The 19,080-nt window shown below is 38.9% G+C and overlaps 1 protein-coding gene across 3 annotated transcripts in view; it reads left to right on the top strand.

Moving 5' to 3' along the window:
* Positions 1 to 77: 77 nt before the first annotated feature.
* Positions 78 to 19,080, top strand: part of MGMT (O-6-methylguanine-DNA methyltransferase) — a 321,839-nt gene continuing 302,836 nt past the window's right edge. The window contains exon 1 of one of the 3 annotated variants that reach the window (XM_032786941.2): positions 78 to 217. Coding sequence is in view for 1 of the 3 variants with exons in the window: in XM_032786931.2 (XP_032642822.1) it covers positions 11,654 to 11,695 (42 nt within the window). In the remaining 2 variants the exon portion in view is untranslated. Of the gene's footprint in view, positions 218 to 11,290; positions 11,696 to 19,080 lie in introns of those variants that run through there. The other 2 variants (XM_032786952.2, XM_032786931.2) reach the window with 2 other exon arrangements.

Raw genomic sequence — 19,080 nt, 5'->3', positions numbered from 1 at the left:
GCAGGTGCAGCAGGGCTCGGGGTGCGCCAGTACCACGCTCGCCGGGGGAGGCGGACTGCGGCACGTGACACTGAAGCAAATTGCGTAAGAGGAAATTAAGCGGGCTCGCAGCAGCAGCCGCCGCTGTCTGAATTTGTGTGTGCGAGGTGCTGTGTTTGTTCCTGTGGTGATGTCATAGGAGCTTTTGGTGTTTTTTTTTAATCCCTTCTGCAGAGCGGTGAGTGCTGCTGCATTTTCTTGCGGCCCCTTCAAAGCCAGCGATGGCGGTGTAAAGCGAGTGAGGAGGGCAAAGCAGAGTCTGAGCTGGTGTTTTCAATCCTCGCTCTCCTCCTGCTCCAGGTCAGGTGGTTCGTGTTCAAGCTCCGGAGGCCTTAGTGGCTTGGAAATGCAAGCGCCTCCCCGGGCTCCTCCCTTTGCTGCGGCCGTATGTAGGAGTGGGGGTTGGGTTGACACATGCAGAATAACTGGGCCTGCTCGTTTAGGGTTATTCGTACAAGGGAGCTGGGCAGCATATTTATTTGTTAGTCATTGAAACCCCCAGTGTAGTTAAAAAACAAAAACAAAACAGAAGTCGGCGAGGGAGAGCAGGTCTGAGTCCCCTCTTCAAACTTTTTTGTTGCTGTGCCTGCAGTTCCCCTTTGAACAGCCTGGGAAAGTGCTTGAAGTGTTTGCTTTCTTCCCCTTCCCTCTCTTTGGGTGTTTTTAAAGCTTTGCTACGGTTTTGTAACATGCTGTGCATTTCTCTAGTGTAGGGTGGTATCCTGCTGGGACATTCTGAATAGGAAATTTTCAAGAAAATGAGATGAAACTGAAAGTGTGCTGCTTCTCCCAAAGTGACTCTGAAAAAGGCATAGTGGGGGTCCACACGTGTTGCGTCTCAGTGATTTCCAGATCCCATGTGCTCAGTTTACAAATAAAAGAGAGATTTTCTTAGCTGTCAGGCCTGCAAATTCAAGATCACAGTAGTAAAGATTCTGTTGGCCAAATACTAATCCTTTTACACCTGTAGAATCCCACTAGTCTCAAATTATGTCCTTGGCTGCACCTTTGCAACCTACTACTCCTAGGGGAAATTCTTAAGGGCATAATTTGAAGACAACATGGGTTGGCGTGCGTGGCACTAAAATCAGAACTTAGTTAACAATTCTGTGGCTATGTGAGGCTGGAAAAAAATAAAGTTAGGCTTTCCCAGAGCAGTACTGATTCTTCAGGGCCAGCTTGTAAAAAGTGGCTTTAAAAATCTGCATTCTCATCACTGAATAATGAGATATGACTAATGCACCCAGAAAGCAGATGATGAGTAAGAAGGTGCCAATTTTTGTGAACTCTTTTCAAAAATAAAACCTCACTTTAAATATCTTACTGAAATATATACTGTACAATCCTACAACATATGAAGGAGACATCTAGAAAAAAAATCCTAGTAATGGGATTCTTGGTTTCATGAGCACTGTGGAGTTGGGTCCAGACTCTGAGTATCTTCTACAGTGGAAGGATGCAAACCCTCATAAACTAGTGGTATCAGTAGGTCTCTGCATCTGGAATCTGCAGGCTGGAACAGAGTAATTTTAAATATCGCATGTTTCAGAGTGGAAGTTGTGTTAGTATGTATCAGCAAAAAGAATGAGGAGTACTTGTGGCACCTTAGAGACTAACAAATTTATTTGGACATAAGCTTTCGTGGGCTAAAACCCACTTCATCGGATACATGCAGTGGAAAATACAGTAGGAGGATATGTATACACAGAGGATGTGGAAAAAATGGGTATTGCCATACCAACTGTAACGAGACTAATCAATTAAGGTGGGCTAATATCAGCAGGAGGAAAAAAACTTTTGTAGTGGTAATCAGGATGGCCCATTTCAAACAGTTGACAAAAAGGTGTGAGTAACAGTAGGGGAAAAATTAGCATGGGGAAACCGGACAGTCTCTACGCAAAAGAATAAATGGACATATCAGACATCAAGAATTATAACATTCAAAAAGTAGTTGGAGAACACTTCAACCTCTCTGGTCAGTCAACTGCAGACCTAAAAGTCGCAATTGTCCAACAAAAAAAACTTCAAAAACAGACTCCAATGGGAAACTGCAGAACTGGAATTAATTTGCAAATTGGACACCATTAAATTAGCCTTGAATAAAGACTGGGCGTAGATGGATCATTACACAGAGTAAAAACTATTTCCCCATGCTAATTTTTCCCCTACTGTAACTCACACCTTCTTGTCAACTGTTTGAAATGGGCCATCCTGATTATTACTACAAAAGTTTTTTTTTCCTGCTGATAATAGCCCATCTTAATTGATTAGTTTCATTAGAGTTGGTGTGGCAACACCCATTTTTCATGTTCTCTGTGTATTTATATCTTCCTACTGTATTTTCCACTGCATGCATCTGATGGAGTGGGTTTTAGCCTACGAAAGCTTATGCCCAAATAAATTTGTTAGTCTCTCAGGTGCCAGAAGTACTCCTTGTTCTCTTTGCTAAATATTTCAGTTTTTCTCCTCATTCTTGTTTTGTTGCAGGTCCCCCTGTCCTCCCTTCCCTCAGGCTACAGTGAATTGGGAGATCTGTTTGCCTTCTAGTATTTTCTTCATCTTGGATCTGAGATAAAGTGGAAATACAAGATCTCTTGTTATGTCAAGCAAATGGGTGACTCCTTAAGGCCTGTCCTATAACGACAAAACTAAACCCTTTAAATGCCCTGTATCTACTTCTGTCATACAAAATCTCCCTATGGTAGAAAAAAAGGGAAGCAAGTAATATTGTAGACAGAATGAACTATCTTCCAGAACTTCTCATCTGCTCAATCTGGGCTGAGGATAATTGTTTCCTGTGTAGAAAATATTTGGTAATATGGTGCCAAATTTGTCACCTTTTTTTTTTCACATAAGGAGAAGGCAAAATAAAGGTTAATAAGGAGTATTTGTTAATTGCTCTGTGTGTAATACAGACAGTACAAATATCGATTGTAAATATAAAGATCCTCATTGTTTGCTACTTCATCATTCCCAAGCAAGTCATAGTGTAATTTTTAATTTCTGCATCTTCTTCATTTTTTAATTCTTTTTTTTATTTTGGTTTCTACTTTCACCTTATTAAATGATAGAATGCTGTACTTCTGTAATATTTCAAATCTTCAAAGCAATTTATAAGTATTAATCCTCACTCACTCTGTATCACGGGTGACTATCTTCATTTTTTTCAAGTAGTGAAATAAAGATACAGTGTGAATAAGTGACTTGCTCAAGGTCACTTAGTGGCAGAGTTGATTAATTCTGAGTCCAAATTGTCGCAATGCTGGAGCGTGAGGGAAACATATGCCAGATTAGAAATTCCTTGGGATTGCTTGTAAAATATTCTGTTTGGGGGGACTAGGGTTAACCCTTTTGTGGAAGTGTGAAAGTTTTCAACCGAGAACTCTTTGAATGTTGGCAGTCCATTGGAGACCAAGGTAACTATATAGAGATGATATGCTGCTGAACTGTGTATATGGCCTTTAGTCTTCCCTCGATTGCATAGCAAATGTAGCTTCAGTGGACCCATAGTATGGAATCTACTGTTGGTGCCTGCCCACAGAAAAATTCCTCCCTGTCTGTTGAGGTAGATTCCTCAGCTGAATCAGAAGTAAGCATCATGTGGAATTCTCATGGAGATTTAATGAGCTGATGCTCCTCTCCTACCAACCCAGTCCTTGTCTTGTCCATTCAGGAAGAAAGACAGGATGAAATGTATGTGGTATAATTAAGTCACAGCGTTTAACTTCCTACATCTGAGTAGAACAAACAGTAAATTGTACAGTTCATGTAATTATTCTTTCCTTATTCATTATCGCCTATTCCCTCTTTCCAAACTAGTCCTGGCCCATTGCTGGGATACTGCTGTCCTCTCCTTGTTAAAAGGCAGGGATGAAAAAAAGGAAGCTTTCTGTCCCTGGTGTACAAATATTAGGAGCCAGTTCCCCTGCTTTCTTAGAGAATGTCTTCCCTTAAATCCACTTCCAACCTGGTTTAGCAGGGAATCAAACCTTTATGGAATGATATCTGCACTGCACACTTGCTACTTACTGAGTTGTGGCATCTTGACCTAACCTCCTGACCTACCCTAATGAGTCCCTGAACTGCCACGGGGAAGGCCAAAAAAAAAAAAAAAAAAAATCCCAAACCAAAAATCCTGCCTCTGCCAATCTGGTGGTGAAGGAAAACTTTCTTCCCAGTGTCAAAAGAAAAAAGGCAACGGATCATAAAAGACACAGTCCTTATTCTGATCCTGTGGATATATGGCGTGTGGAAGGATGCTGGTTGTGATGAGACAGAGTTCTGTCTGGAGGAGACAAGGTATAAATACCCCTTGCCCTCTTGCCTTATGCACCAGGTGGTTCTGTGTCCCCACCTGAACTGGGCCCTTTAGTTCTCCCTTGGCTTAGCTCAAAAACAGTTTATTTTCCCTCCCCTGGTAACCCAAGGATAATGGGTCCGTTAGAAGAACAATCACCCGTATTCTTTCAGCTGTCCCACCAAAATCAGTTGTCGTGAGCATGTTCTCCTTGTGTCTGAATCTCTTACTCCGACAGTGCTTCTGCAGGATCTCTGGAGAGAAGGGTGAAAGATGTTCACAGAGGTGTCATGTTCTTTACATCCAGCCCCGCCTCCTGCCCTACAGGCTGAGATCTACAGGGTTTTTATTAATTCCACCATAGAAGTGAATGGGGCACTTTGGCTTTGGTTCCCTGCCCAGTGTTCACGCTTTTTGAATATCTTGTCTCAAACCATAATTACTAGTTTGATAGTTGATTTTTCTCTTCCAGAAAATGCAGAGGGCTTTTTATTCTTTGCATAAAATTCTTTAATTTGGCTAGCTAGAGCAGTGCCTTTTCAGTGGTTTCCTTTGAAACCCTGTTTAAATGCCATCATGTGTATCAAGTTTAAATAGTCTTAGAGTTGGAAAGAAAATGATTTCCTTAATACCATAGGATATTTCTCCTACGTTCCTAAAAATACAGGCTACTCACTCCAAAAGTTCTGAAGTTGTTATATACAGTATTTTGTTTTTTTTCTCAACAGTGTTTTTTGAGTGTCTTCTATATCCATACAATATAGGTTTATCAACATTTAGTAAAAATAAAACAATATAGTTTTGCTCATAGACTTGATTAGATTTATAAGTAGGAATACCCTAAACACTAAAACTTTCCTACAATCTTGCTTGTATTTGGTAGGATAGAAGCAACTTTTACTCAAAGATTTTGTCATCAGTGTAGCCAAAAAGGTGTATTTAGGGGCTTGTAAGGATGGGTTTGGCAGCTTCTATCTGCATTCTGATCCATGACAAGTTAATTACACCATTTATTCAGCAACTACTTGGAAGATCCATAGGAAACTATAGTAGTTATACTGTAACTTGTGTTACCATGACTTCTTTATCGCCTGATAAATCTATAATTAACTTGTCACCACTGTTTAACACTTAACATATGTAGAGAATCAATTCATGGCATCACTAAAGAGATAGTAGCCTGAAGGAGAAGCTTGTGCCCTTTGTAAAGGCTATCGGGGTTTACTTAAAAGGCAAAATCAGGGAGTTGGGCAGTTCATTTGGGGAAAACTGCGTAATGTGGAAAGACTGTTCCAAAGCAAGCTGGGATTTAACAGTGTTTTTTAAAGTGTAGATTTAGGTGACAGGATAAATTAACTTCAGTTGCAAAGAGGAGAAACCTAATAGTCTGGAAAGGTATATACAGCAAAAAGAACAACAGGTTTAGGAAATAGCTGGTAGTTTTTTGTTAATGTTGTCCTTTACTTAAGTGCACAGTTAAGAATGTGGTAGAGCTAAAACACTTTTAATCCTTAAAAGTTAAACCAATCTGTGACAGCCACTATACCCAGTCATGCTCTAGCTAAGCAATATGCTACCCCAGAGGCTGCTGATATAAAAGATGACACCCTTGCCCACACGTTGAATGTTGAAACTCTGTGTAAACAGTCATGATTATTCTCAATTAGATTAGTGGCATAATAGCTAAATCATGGCCTGTTGGGAGCAAAAATACAGTCTTTCTGCACCAGACTTAAAAGTAGTAAGCCACTCTGCCTGGGATCAATTGTTTTAAAAATAAGTTTCAGTTTTCTGCATAATTCTTTTCATTATTTTAGTTGTTAAATATGCAGGTTTTAGGGAAAAATGTTTAGAACAATGAGCTAAATCCTAGTTGTATTCAGCCTAATACTTTAAAAGATTTCCTGTATTAGAAATATTTCCTGTTTGTAACACTAGTGTAGTCAGCAAGTATCCAGCACAGCCTGCATTGCCCATTCCCAGAAGTCGAAGGGTGAAACTGAATGCACATTCTACCAATAGCATAAGTCGTAAAAGCAAGCACTTGTTAAATCTATTTGTTTTTATTATAGACATCGATCTGCCAGTCGCAATAATGCATTTATGGACATTTTTCTGCAAGCACAGCGCTGGTGGCAGTTTTTACTGACAAATTGAGTCATATGGACAGTAGTTCAAAATACGCTTACTTTATTGACAGATTGTGCAATTCTCTAGTTCACTGAGTGTTCATAAGATATTTGGGTTGGTGAAGAGAATGTAACTAATGGGAAAATGTAGGACAACAGTTCTAATTTTTGAATGCTGAAATCTGTAAGGAAGTGACAGGACACAGCTACATTTCCTTCTTACTCTTGCAAACTTTTTAACTCTCTCTAGAAATTTTTCTCTGAAGTCATATCAGGAAAAGAAACCTGACCTGTCCTGGCATCATAAATTCAGTCTTCCAGGTCTAGAAACTCTTTTCTACTGATGCATCAGCTTGCTAATGGAGATAGTGCAGCCCTGTAGAACATTAGTACACCATCCACAAGGAAACTGGCATAGCCGTACAGAAAGATATTTTAACTTTGTGAAAGTCTAGTAAAACAAACTTGCACCTAAAAACATGAACACCAAAAATGTTGCCTTAATCTTGTAATTTTACAGCAGAGAATTAAATTGATCACCACGTTTATTGCCCCAGAGTAGGCCATGATTTTGAAGGAGTCAAGTCTTACATATGTGCAAGTACAGGAAACTGAGTTATATCTTACGAAGATAGTATTAATATGCGCTGATGTATTTTCCCAAAATATTGTTCCTCCAGTAGTTTCTTGCAAAAAATATTACTTGTTCGATGATCTGCTCCAGGTTGCCAAAAAGTACACTCTAAAAAAGAACTCAAGTATAACCATAACTAGAAAGTATACATTTTTAAGCAGGGCTTTGGAGTTGTGCTCTGGCTCCGCTCCAGCTCCAGGCAAAAACCTGCTGCTCCGCGCTCCAGCTCTGGGCATTGCTCCAAAGCCCTGTTTTTAAGGCTTTGAGTAATCATGGATGGTAAGTAATTGGGGGGTGGAGGATGGGGGAAGGAGTTTTTAAAAAACCAAAATGCACCATCATTTTGGTACTAATCCATAATCCTTTTCAGGTCAACTTTCACTGCTTATTATCTATCTCATACCAGCACTCAGCATAAGAACTGATAGTGGTGTATTTTGGTGGCTAACAGGAGCATATGCCAAATATTTGTGCTTTAATACCCTAGACCAGGGGTCCCCAACGCAGTGCCTGTGGGCACCATGGCACCTCCCAGGGCGTCTAAGTGCGCCTGCCTACTGGCCAGAGGATGAGCATCTGCTGAAATGCCGCCGAGAAGCTGTGTCATCCAGAGGCGTTGCCACCAAAATGCAACTGACTTTCAATGGTATTTCGGCGGCGACGCCTCTGGATGATGCTACTTGTTGGCGGCATTTTGGCGGCGACGCCTATTGACGTTGCTGTTTGTCAGCGAAATTTTGGCGGATACTCATTCGCTGCCACAGTCCTCCGTGGTTTTTCGTCTAGCGGGTGCCAGACAATGAAGGTTGGGGACTGCTGTGCTAGACACCATAGTTATTTTCTATACCTATTCTCTGCTTAAATCTGGAATTGTTTAGCATTGTACAGTTTAAGCATGATGCCTGCATATGTTTATGAGTTATGGAAAAGATGAGAAAATGTGTGTCGTGGTGGGGGTGGCTTACTGAGGGCTAGTGCTTTTTCCTTGGTCTGAGAGATCTTGGCTTGTTTAGCCTAACCAAAAGAAGGCTGAGGGAAGAAATAATTGGTCTTTATAAATACATCAGAGGGATAAATACCACAGGAGAGGAGTTATTTACGTTAAGCACCAGTGTGAACACAAGAATAAATGGATATCAACTGGCCATCAATAAGTTTAGGCTTGAAATTGGGTAAAGGTTCTAACCATCAGAGAAGTGAAGAATACAGGGGACAAAAAAACCAATTGGTTTCAGTACTGATCTTGATAAGTTTATGGAGGGGATGGTATGATGAGACTGCCTGCAATGGCATGTAGCTGATCTGCCACTGTTAGCAGCAGATATCGCCATCAGCCGATGATGCTACACTAGATGTGGAGGGCTCTGAGTTACTACAGAGAATTCTTCCCTGGGTGTCTGGCTGGTGAGTCTTGCCCACATGCTCAGAATCTAATTGATATTTGGAGTTGGGAAGGAATTTTTCCCCAAAACAGATTAGCAAAGACCCTGGGGCTTTTTTGCCTTCCTCTGCAGGATGGAGTATGGGTCACTTGTAGTGTAAATGGTGGATTCTCTGTAACTGGAAGTGTTTCAGTCACGATTTGATGACTTCAGTAACTCAGCTAGAGGTTAGGGGTCTATTGCAAGAGTGGGTGGGCAAAGGTCTGTGGCCTGCAATATGTAGGAGGTCAGACTAGATGATCATGATGGTCCTTTCTGGCCTTAAAGTCTGACTCGATAAAAAAAAATTGGTTTTAATTTAACAAAGATATGGCTGTTTGAAACAAATATGCTCAGTGTTGAACATGGAATGCTGTACGTTAGAGATTAAAGAACACTTTTTTAGGTTTAAGTGTGCACACACATTCTGTATAACAAAGTACAGACTTGCAGAGTCTTTGAACCAACAAGTCCTATTTTTGAAGGCAAGTCCTATTTGTAAAGCTAAGTCCACGTAACCTGGAAGCCAGAAATGTATATTAGACCCAGTTCTATTTTTTCCTCTTAAAAAGAAAACAAAAACAAACAAAAGCTCTCAAGGAAACTTAAGTTTTATAGAGTTTCAGGGATTTAGGCACCCAAATCCCATTGATTTTTCTCTTTTCTCTTATCTTGGTGCTTATCTCTCTTGGGTCCCTTGAAAGTCCCAGCTTAAATGCACAACAAAATTCTTAAATTAATACAATATTCAAGTTGTATGGTTGGTATCACAAAGTCAGCGAATGTGAAATTGAGGTTCCAAGAACATATAGCATTGACGTGGTTATATTGTACATACATGCATACACTAAGCAATTGCCTTGGCATGCACTGACCTCTAAGCCTATGTGGAGATTGTGATGTTATTAGAATTTTGTATTGATATAGGAGTCTAGCTACGTGTATCTGACTGCAGGATTGGGGTCATGTTATGTTCTAGCTTTTACTCCTACTTTCTATTTAAATGTATAGTTTAATCATAAAAACATAGAGCTGGAAGGGACATTAAGAAGGGTCCTGTACTGAGGCAGGACCAAGTAAACCTAGACCCTCCCTGTCAGATATTTGTCCATTTAGTTCTTAAGAGCCTCTAATGATGGCGATTCCACAACTAACCTTGGAAGCCTATTCCAGAACTTAAATAACCTGAATTCAGCTGAATTTTTGGTTAAGGCAGCTCATTGGTTTAACGGTTTTGATTTTTGTCACTTTCCAGCTGAAATACTGGAAGCTAAATTGCAGTATTCAAAAGCCAGTTTTTAGTGCAGTAAGGTCAGATCACATAAAGCAATTAAAGAATTTTCATTAAAATAGCATGCATTAGCAAGATACAGCCTAGTTTCACTAAAGAATTAATAACTAAGATTTGTTTTGCTGGCTTCTAAATCATGCTAACTACACACTGTCTATGCAAACTCTGTTCTCTTCAGCCAGCTCTTGTTAGTAAATAACATATATTAATGCTGCCTTGTAAATGATGGTGCTGAGTAATCAATTGCTATTATAATTATATTTAAATTGTGTGTGCCCTGGATCAATCAGTAAAATGCAAGCAATGAAATAATTATTTTCAGTAGTTAGCACATTGAAATGCAATGTACCTTTTCAGTTGTTGTTAGTGGTATTATGTAGAGCCCTGCACAGGACTATTTTTTTTTTTTTAATCCCACGCTGCAGTACCCAGGCCTACCTTGTTTCTTGCATTTTTTATCCTGCTTCCACCCACAAAAACCTTAAGATCCCGCAAGAGAGAGATTCCCCCATGCTACTAAAACCAAAACAGGGTTACTGTCGTATACATAAATGGAATTCAGACCCATTTTTTACCACTAAAAGAATAAAACAAGTCTTGCTTAAATTATGTAAAAGAATACTTTAACTCGTGTTGTAATAGACTTCAAAACTTTCTATTCCTCGCTTAAATTTAAGTATTAAAACCTTTATTTAAAAAAAAACCTTGCTTTATATCACTGAAATTCTATTTATGATAAACTGACAAGAGATTTAGTGTTTTCCTGCTGAATATTGTAGTCTTTTTTTTTTATTTTGCCCACCCAATTCAACCCACAACAAAGTACATTTTACTAGCTCCTGCTATTATAGCAGCGGGTCCTGCAGGACCCCAATCCCACTGCAGGACTCTAGTGTTATGTACTGTTTCCTTGCTATTGAGTGAGCTCCTCTACACTGGCCGTTTTTATAAGGAGGACACTTGATGATGTGTGTGTATCCTGTAGCCATCAGCTTGAATGCAGATTCTAGACATATGTGGTTGCACACAACAGGCTAAATCCTGCTTGCTTTACTCAAGGGAGTGGGATTACTTATGTGAATAAAGCAATTTGGATTTGCCTGATATAGATAAAAATGTTTTTATTTTTTTAATTCTCAAGTACACTCAATTTATTATTAAGCAACTTTATTTACTTTTAATTTCTTTTTAAACTTGACTGAAGTTACATGGCCGAATGTACAGCATCTAATACTGTAAATGAGCTACACAAATTGTATACATTTGTTAATTTGCCATCAGTGAGCTGGGGATATGGTCTTTGGATCTCTTCTCCATTCCACTCATGATAGTTTCCACGAAACTTTCTATTACGAAGTGCCTTCATATTGAGATAACTTGAGAATTCTTAACTTGGATCACGCTGGCTTCAGAAGAGCTGTTACAGTACTCTGATCATCTTTGTCCAATGTGCGTAGACAATTGTGAATTTTCTTTCAGACAGGTCCACAGACTCTGATACTTGAGGAATTCTGGTTATGTTGATTCAAGAACATGGAAAAAATACTGTGGATCAGTTTGATTACATGTTAAAATTGCAGAAAAAAAAGAGGTTGATGTTGAGTCCTGTGTCTGGAGTGGAAGTGTCTACATTTCCGTTTTAGCTCTGGAAGACTAGGTGACTGGCGGGCTCTTCAGTAGGAGCAGATGGGCTTGCACTCAGAGTTAAGAAGCTTATATCTTCTTCCAAAAACACTTTCCAAGAATGTGTGGATCTTCCTCATTAAAGAAAAGTGTTACCACTTCAGGCCTGATCTTTTCAGAAGGGCTGAGCATCCACAACTCTAGTTGAAGGTGGCAGAGATGGGAGCACAGTACCTCCAAAATGAAAGCTTAGACTACTTGGTGAAACTTAAACTAGTGATGTCTATTTACACTGTGATGCTGTAACTGAAATATGTTCTTGAGTAGAACAGTTGCATAAAATTTCATCCTGGAACCAACAGGGCTAAGTTATCAACCTCTGAAAATAAGACTTCATAATAGAAACACTCAGTCTTAAATAGAATAGCAAGAGATTGCTGCTATAATTAGTGCAAATAAAACTGAGTCCCATGTTAGTGAATGCACTTTGTTTTATGTTGTGCTATTAATATTTAAAATGTGGATTTGAATTCTTTTCAGCTACCTTCTTTTAGTGCAGCTATGCTTGTTGATAATTCCAGAATAAGAGTCTCTAAGAATATGATTAACCCTGCAGGTCATCTTATAATGTAATTATTAATGATTGATTCTGTTTATCCTTGAAATCAATATAGGAAGCAAAATGGTTTGGCATATATTTGGGGTTGATTTCTTACATTTGGTAAAGATGATCCTGTGACAAGGCTAGTATTGGTTTATTACTTAGAACATGTTTGATGAATCTGAAGTGTGATTAGTTTTATATAATTATTGTGATATGTGGTGGTTTCTTACATGACTTTTATGTTAATATGGCCAATAGTGTTAACATCTCCTGCCACTAATAGTTAGGGTGGGGATGTGTAGTAATTGATCTTCCTGGGAGTGCTGTAATGTAAAAACAATTCAGGCTGTTTGAAGTATATTTTACAAGTGTGCATTGGGCCTTTGGGATGTTATATTGAAAAACCCAATTGTACAGTTACCATGGGAACCCAATTAGAATAGATTGCTTGAATTTTTTTCAGTCTTTCATCTTGACCAAAAATCTAATGTACTTTAAATGTTTTTGTATGGAATTTATTCATATACTGACTTGATATAATAGTTTTTTATTCCCGTACCAAAATCAGACAGCATTAAATTCTGTGGATCCTTGAGACTTCCTTTTATGAAAATCTACTACTAACATCTATATATGAGTAGATGAACTGAGAAAAATACCTTTTTATTATTCTAATAGCGCTTATCACAGTGCTTCTATTAAAATGATTTACAGACTTTGGCTTATTAAAGGTAAACCAAGAAAATTCTTAAAATCTATTATTCGTATCCCAGATGATCAATGAAAGATGAGCCAAATTGTGATTGGCCCCTGAGATAGGAAGGCTTTGCAAGAACTCTTTCCTTCTGCACCCAAAGCAGCTACCAGGCATGGTTATAGGCTATATCCTCGTGAGCTTTCCTCTATCACTTTTTTCTGGAAACTGAGGAAGCGGGCCCTTCTAGCCCTCACTGGCCAGCAGAGCTGATTAGATGCAAAGAAGGAAGCATGCTGCTTTTTTTTTTTTTTTCCTTTCTAAGGCTGTGGCCACACTATCGGTGCTGTAGATAACTTTCCTGCAGTGATGGAAGGGATTTTTTCTTTGCTGTAGGACCTCCACCTGCCCAGGGATGGTAACTAGGTTAATGGAAGCATTCTTCCATCAACATAGCTGCGTTTACACTAGAGATTAGATGAGGGTAGCTATAGTGCTCAGAGATGTGAGTGTGGACCAGGCCTAAGAAATTGTTCCTTCTTCTCACCATATGTGACCCGGCACCCGTGACAGGGTGTACCTACCCCGCAACAGGGAGGCTACTACACACGCTCAACATCCCCAGTCCGTTGCCTTAGTCCAATACTCTCGTTCTAACTGTTCCTTGTTTCCCCAATGAGGGGCCAGAGAAATAAGTTCCTGACTTTTTCGTGCCTCTTGTTATTCAGGTGGTCCCTGAAGGGGAAATCAGTGCATATTTCTTTAGTACTGTTGAAATGTCATGCATGGAGCTGCACAGAATTTGGCAGCTATGTGCTTTGAGTCCCTTTCTGAAGAATCCTTTCCTTGCCTTAGAAGCTAGATGCTTACCCTGCTCTGCATGCTACTGCCAATGGGAGCCCCTTTAGTAGAGGAGCATAGAACTAATGGCATATAGTTTCTCTAAATTAGTAATGGTGGCAGGCATTATCGCTATACTGCACACTAACAGGATAACCTGGTTGCTCATCAGATCACCCCCACAAGGGTTTTTAGCATAATGAGATACACATACTTATGCTCTGTCTTGATGGTAAAATAACCAACCTCCTTGTTTAATTGCAAAGACCTGCTGTAAAAAGTGAAGGCATTTGAAACTATTAATAAAGGTCATAATAACCCTTTATAATGGAAAGGCTAGGCAACCTAAATATAAAGTTTGCTCCCAGGTCCCCTCTCACTAATTGTTAAACCTTCTTTTGTACAAAAGAATGCATCACTTTGTTTTGTAGTCTATGGTTATGCATTGTGGTGTCTCAAATACTGCACAATGGTGTCATTGAATGTAATACCCACAATAAGAAAGCTGGGTCTGTGGGAGACGGTTTCTATTAAGGAGCAGTAAGATGAAAGGTAAAACAGATAAAGTACAGGAACTGGCACTTTAATGATGGCTTGATAATATGTCTTTAGAAGTTTTCAAGAGCATGGAAGTGGGTTCTGGTTTTAACCTTATTTACCACTCTTTTCCACACACACATCTCACTTAACTTGCCACTGTGACTTCTAGCATCCAGCTCTGAAAGCAGAACTGTAGATTGCTTTGGAACTGGATTCTAACACCATTCCTTGATCTAGCAAGCAGAGAATGCACTCAATCTCAACTGGTTTGGCAAAGACACCTGATTTTGAAGCTGTGGCCTCTGCATGATTTACTAAAATATCCTTAAAACTATACTTAACCATGAGGCCAAGCAGAAGGAGACCTTGTGAGACATTGACCCCTCACTGACTGATGCAATCAATCATCTGACACCAAGACATCCTTGTCTGCCTGTTGTCTTTGCAGATTCTGCAGTTTTTAGGTGAACTGGAACATGAAAAGTCTGAAAGAAGATTTGAAATACCAGTGACAAAAAAGAATTTGCAGATACAGACCTTAGCACAAGCAAGTCTTATAAGTCTCTGCTTTGACAGAAGCTAAGAGATTCTACTTTTCCATAATGGATGCTGAATCACACCCTGCTGAACTATTTTAGACAGTGTATTGCTTTCTGAACACGAAGCCTTTATTAAAACCCAGTGCGTGTTGGTTTGAGGAACTGTCAGGTTGGCTTCCTGATGAAGTATTGTGGGTGATATTTGAATGTGAATGGAAGTTAAAGCTTTGGCCATGATCTCCAAAGCCTTTAATGGATTTGGCCCAAGATACCTACAGTTTCTCTTCACTTTATTTGAAGGTGACCTCCCATAACAGCTATATTATTCTGGAACAATGGTACTTGCAATCACTTGAGTGAATCATTGAAATGTAGAACTGGAAGGGACCTTGAGTAGTCATTAAATCCAGCCTCTTGCACTGAGGCAGGACCAAGTAAACCTAGACCATCTCTGACAGATTTTTGTCCAATCTGTTCTTAAAATCCTCCAATGATGGAGATTCCACAACCTCTTTTTGAACTATAATTACCATTACAATTAGGAGGTTTTTCCCAATACGTAACCTAAATCTCCTTTGCTGCAGATTAAGCCTATTACATCTTGTCTGTCCTATCTTCACTGGACATGGAAAACAGATTATTACAGTTCTCATTATAGCAGCCCTTAACATATTTGAAAATTATCAGGTCCCTTCTTCGTTTTCTTTTCCTCAGAACTAAACACGCCCATTTTTTTTAACTTTTCCTCATAGATCAGTTGCTTAACCTGTTGTCATTTTTGTTGCTCTCTTCTGAACTCTCTTCAGTTTGTTCACATCTGTTTTTAAAGTTTGGCACCCATAATTGGACACAATTCTCTGGCAGAGGCCTCGCCAATGTCAAGTAGAGCAGAGAGTTACTTCCCATTACTTACATACTCCTGTTAATACACCCCAAAATATTAGCCTTTTTTGCAACTGCATCACCCTCATTGGCTCGTATTTAATTTTTGATCCACTATAACTCCCAGATCCTCTTCAACAGCATTACCACTTACCCATTCCCCATTTTGTATTCGTAAGTGAAGCACTTTACATTTGTTTTCATAGAATTTTTCTTATTGAATTCAGATCAATTCTCCAATTTGTCAAAGTTGTTTTGAATTCTAATTGTGGCCTTCAAAGTGCTTGCAACCTCTCTGAGGTGGTGACATCTGCAGATTTCATATGCAAGCTCTTCACTCCAGCATCCAAGTCATTAATGAAAATGTTGAATAGTACTGGACCCAGGACAGATCCCTGCAGGACCCCAGTAAATGCACCCTCCCAGTTTGCCAGTGAATCCTTGATATATGGTCTTTCAGCCAGTTATGCACACACCTTATAGTAATTTCATCACTGTGATATTTTCCTAGTTTGCTTATGAGAATGTCATGTGGGACTTTGTCAAAAGCTTTACTAAAATCAAGATACATCACGTCCACTGCTTCCCCTTATTCACTAGGCCAATCACCCTGTCAAAGAAGGAAATTAGGCTGGTTTGACATTATTTGTTCTTAACAAATCCAAGCTAGCTATTCCTAGTAACTGTATTATTCTCTAGGTGCTTATAATTTTTTTATTCCAGTTCTTTCTAGGTATTGAAGTTTAAAAGGTAGATATTAGATTGGCTCTCCTCCAGTCCTCTGTCACCCATCCTTCATAAGATCTTGAAGATAATTGTTAATGGTTCTGAGGTTGATTGAGCTAGTTCCTCCAGTACCCTCGGATAAACTGAATCAGACCCTGCCTACTTGAATATATCTAATGTTCTTTAACCAGTTATTTACATATTTTGGCTTGCGTTCCTTCCTCCTTGTTGTTAATATTAATTTTATTGAGTATCTAGTCATCATTAGCCTTTTCAGTGAATACTGAAATAAAATAGGCCTTAAATACATCAGCCTTCTTGATGTCATCAGTTTTAGCTCTCCTTCCCCACTAAGTAGAGATCCTACACTTGCCTTCGTCTCTATTGCTCCTAATGTATTTGAGGAAACTTTTCTTATGGCCTTTTATGTCCTTTTGCCAGGTGTAACTCATTTTGTGTCTTAGTGTTTCTAATTTTGTCCCTACATACTTGTGCTGTTTTTTTGTACTCCTCCATAGCAATTTGTCCATGTTACCACTTTTTGTAGGATTCTTTTTTGATTTTCAGGTCATTAAAGTGCTCCTGATGGAGCCATACTGAACCTTACTATTCTTCCTGTATTTTCTTTGTATAAGGATTGTTTGCATTTGTGCCTTTTAATATTGCCTCCCTGAGAAACTGCCTCCTCTCCTTAACTCCTTTTCCCCTTAGGGTTTCTTCCTATGGGAACTTACCTACTAGTTCTCTGAGTTTGTTAAAGTCTACTCTTTTTTGAAGTCCATTGTCCTTATTCTGCTGCTCTCACTCCTTCCTTTCCTTAGAATTATGATGTCTCTCATTCCATGTTCACTTTCACCCAAATTGCCTTCCACCTTCAGATTTGCTACTGAGTTTTCCCTATTGGTCAGAATCAAGCCTAAAATTCCTGTCTCTTTGGCTACTGTATCTACTTTCTGAAACACAAAGTTTTGTCCCAGTACATGGGAAAAGGAGCTTTTCCAGTAGCTGTGGAACTTGCTGACAAAAGAGGTTAAGTAGAATGACTACAAGCCTTAGCTCCTTCAGAACAAAATGTAAAATCTGCATCTTCACTCTGACTTTCTTGCAATATCATAAGAGAAGTGGCAAGGGCATGGATAAAGAGAATCAGAGATCCATCTAATTATGTATAATGTTCAGATTTTGAGGTGTTTAGATATCAATATAAGTACTTTGCTGCTGCTTGAGCTGTTTCTTGCTAATCATATTTTGATGTGGGCTTCTGGCCTGCTGAGAGAGAGAGGCAGGTAAAACTAATTAATATAAGTGGACATGCTGTAATTCAAATTTTAATAAATATATGTAAAGTTTTCTGTTAGAAGGATTTTAACTGTTTCCTGAATAGATTTGGCCCATACACTTCTGTTTGTGAGCTGTCTGATCAGCTCTAAGCTTCTTCAGTCAGAATGAATGCTTGTTGTCTAGCTTACCTGACATATTAAAGCAGCCCTTCATTCAGCCATGAGCAGCTGCTGTCTCTGCAACATTTTATTTCCCAATGGGAAGATAGGGAAGCAAGTGGATCTTACTAGAATGCAAAACAATGCTTTTCTCAGGATTAGTCAGCAGGAAAGCTGAAAGAAAGAACACCCTTTCCTATCACTTGAGATCCAACACTTGACCTCTGTGAAGTTCCCACTTTAAAGTAACCCAGCTTCAAGTGCCACATTTGAGTGCAGGGAGGGGAAAGAGTGTGAATTTTTTTTCCCTGCTAAGATGTACACGTTTCTGTGGATTGAAAGAGTATCTTGTAAGGAGAGGTTCTGAGCAAGAATAGGCATGCTCTAGTTTAGTAGTAATTCTACACTAATGTAAGTGAAATGACAATGTTTTTTACCACTTATTGTAAGTATAAATCAAAACTTAATTCAGGAGTTAATTTAAATGAAGTTTAGCTCAAGCACCGTGAAAACAGACAACAGTTCTGTTTGTCGCCTTGCAGAGTGATGTATAGTTAACTAAAAGCATGTTAGTTGTATTTCTGCCATTTGTTACTTCTAAAATTTCTTCAAATTGATTTCTCATTCTTTCAAATTCTGATTTATTTTTTTCTCTTCCAACTAGTTTGTCACCTTGCAATTCTTTTTGATTCAGATTGTTGTATTTGTTTAGAACTGCCAGTATACTAAGAGTTCTACAATACACAAAAATAGTCCTCTTTCAAATAGCTTATCTCAACAAATGATAAATAACTTTCTTACAATAATTATCAGTTTTGTGTAAGCAGGTCTCAACATTCACTACTACTAGTGATTTTATAACTATGCTCTTCTGTCCTATACTTACTGAAATACACCTTGATTAGAATCACTTAATAAATTCACCTTATTGTGAATTTAACAATATATATTGCTAGAAAGGTAAATATTTAATGCCAGGGGTTCAAATGGGGGAACATGTAATAAAATGTACATCTAATAAAGGAAGTCTTTAAGCTTTTACTCTTATAACCCTCATCCTTCCCATATTTTCTTTCCTCTGTCATTTCTAGCTATGATTTGTGATGTAGGGACCAATCCTGCGATTGCTTTATCAGATGAATAAACATTGTAACTTCAGTCATAAAGGGAAGGATAAGTTTTCATATTGACAGTAACTCAATGGGTAAGTCAAGTAGTGATATAATAAGGGTTAATGTAGATGAACTTGGCAACAGAAGTTCTTCAGTTAAGTGTCAGTGTCAATCCTAGGGTTGGTGCATATGTGCCTGACATTTGATTTAATTTGAGTAGCAGTGTCATTTGGGGCCACACATGTGCCATGTACCACCTTGTGCGCTGGT

Source organism: Chelonoidis abingdonii, chromosome 15, assembly GCF_003597395.2.
Source record: "Chelonoidis abingdonii isolate Lonesome George chromosome 15, CheloAbing_2.0, whole genome shotgun sequence".
NCBI lineage: Eukaryota > Metazoa > Chordata > Testudines > Testudinidae > Chelonoidis > Chelonoidis abingdonii.
Note: the sequence above shows the minus strand (reverse complement) of the source record. Positions and strands in the feature narration are given on the sequence as shown.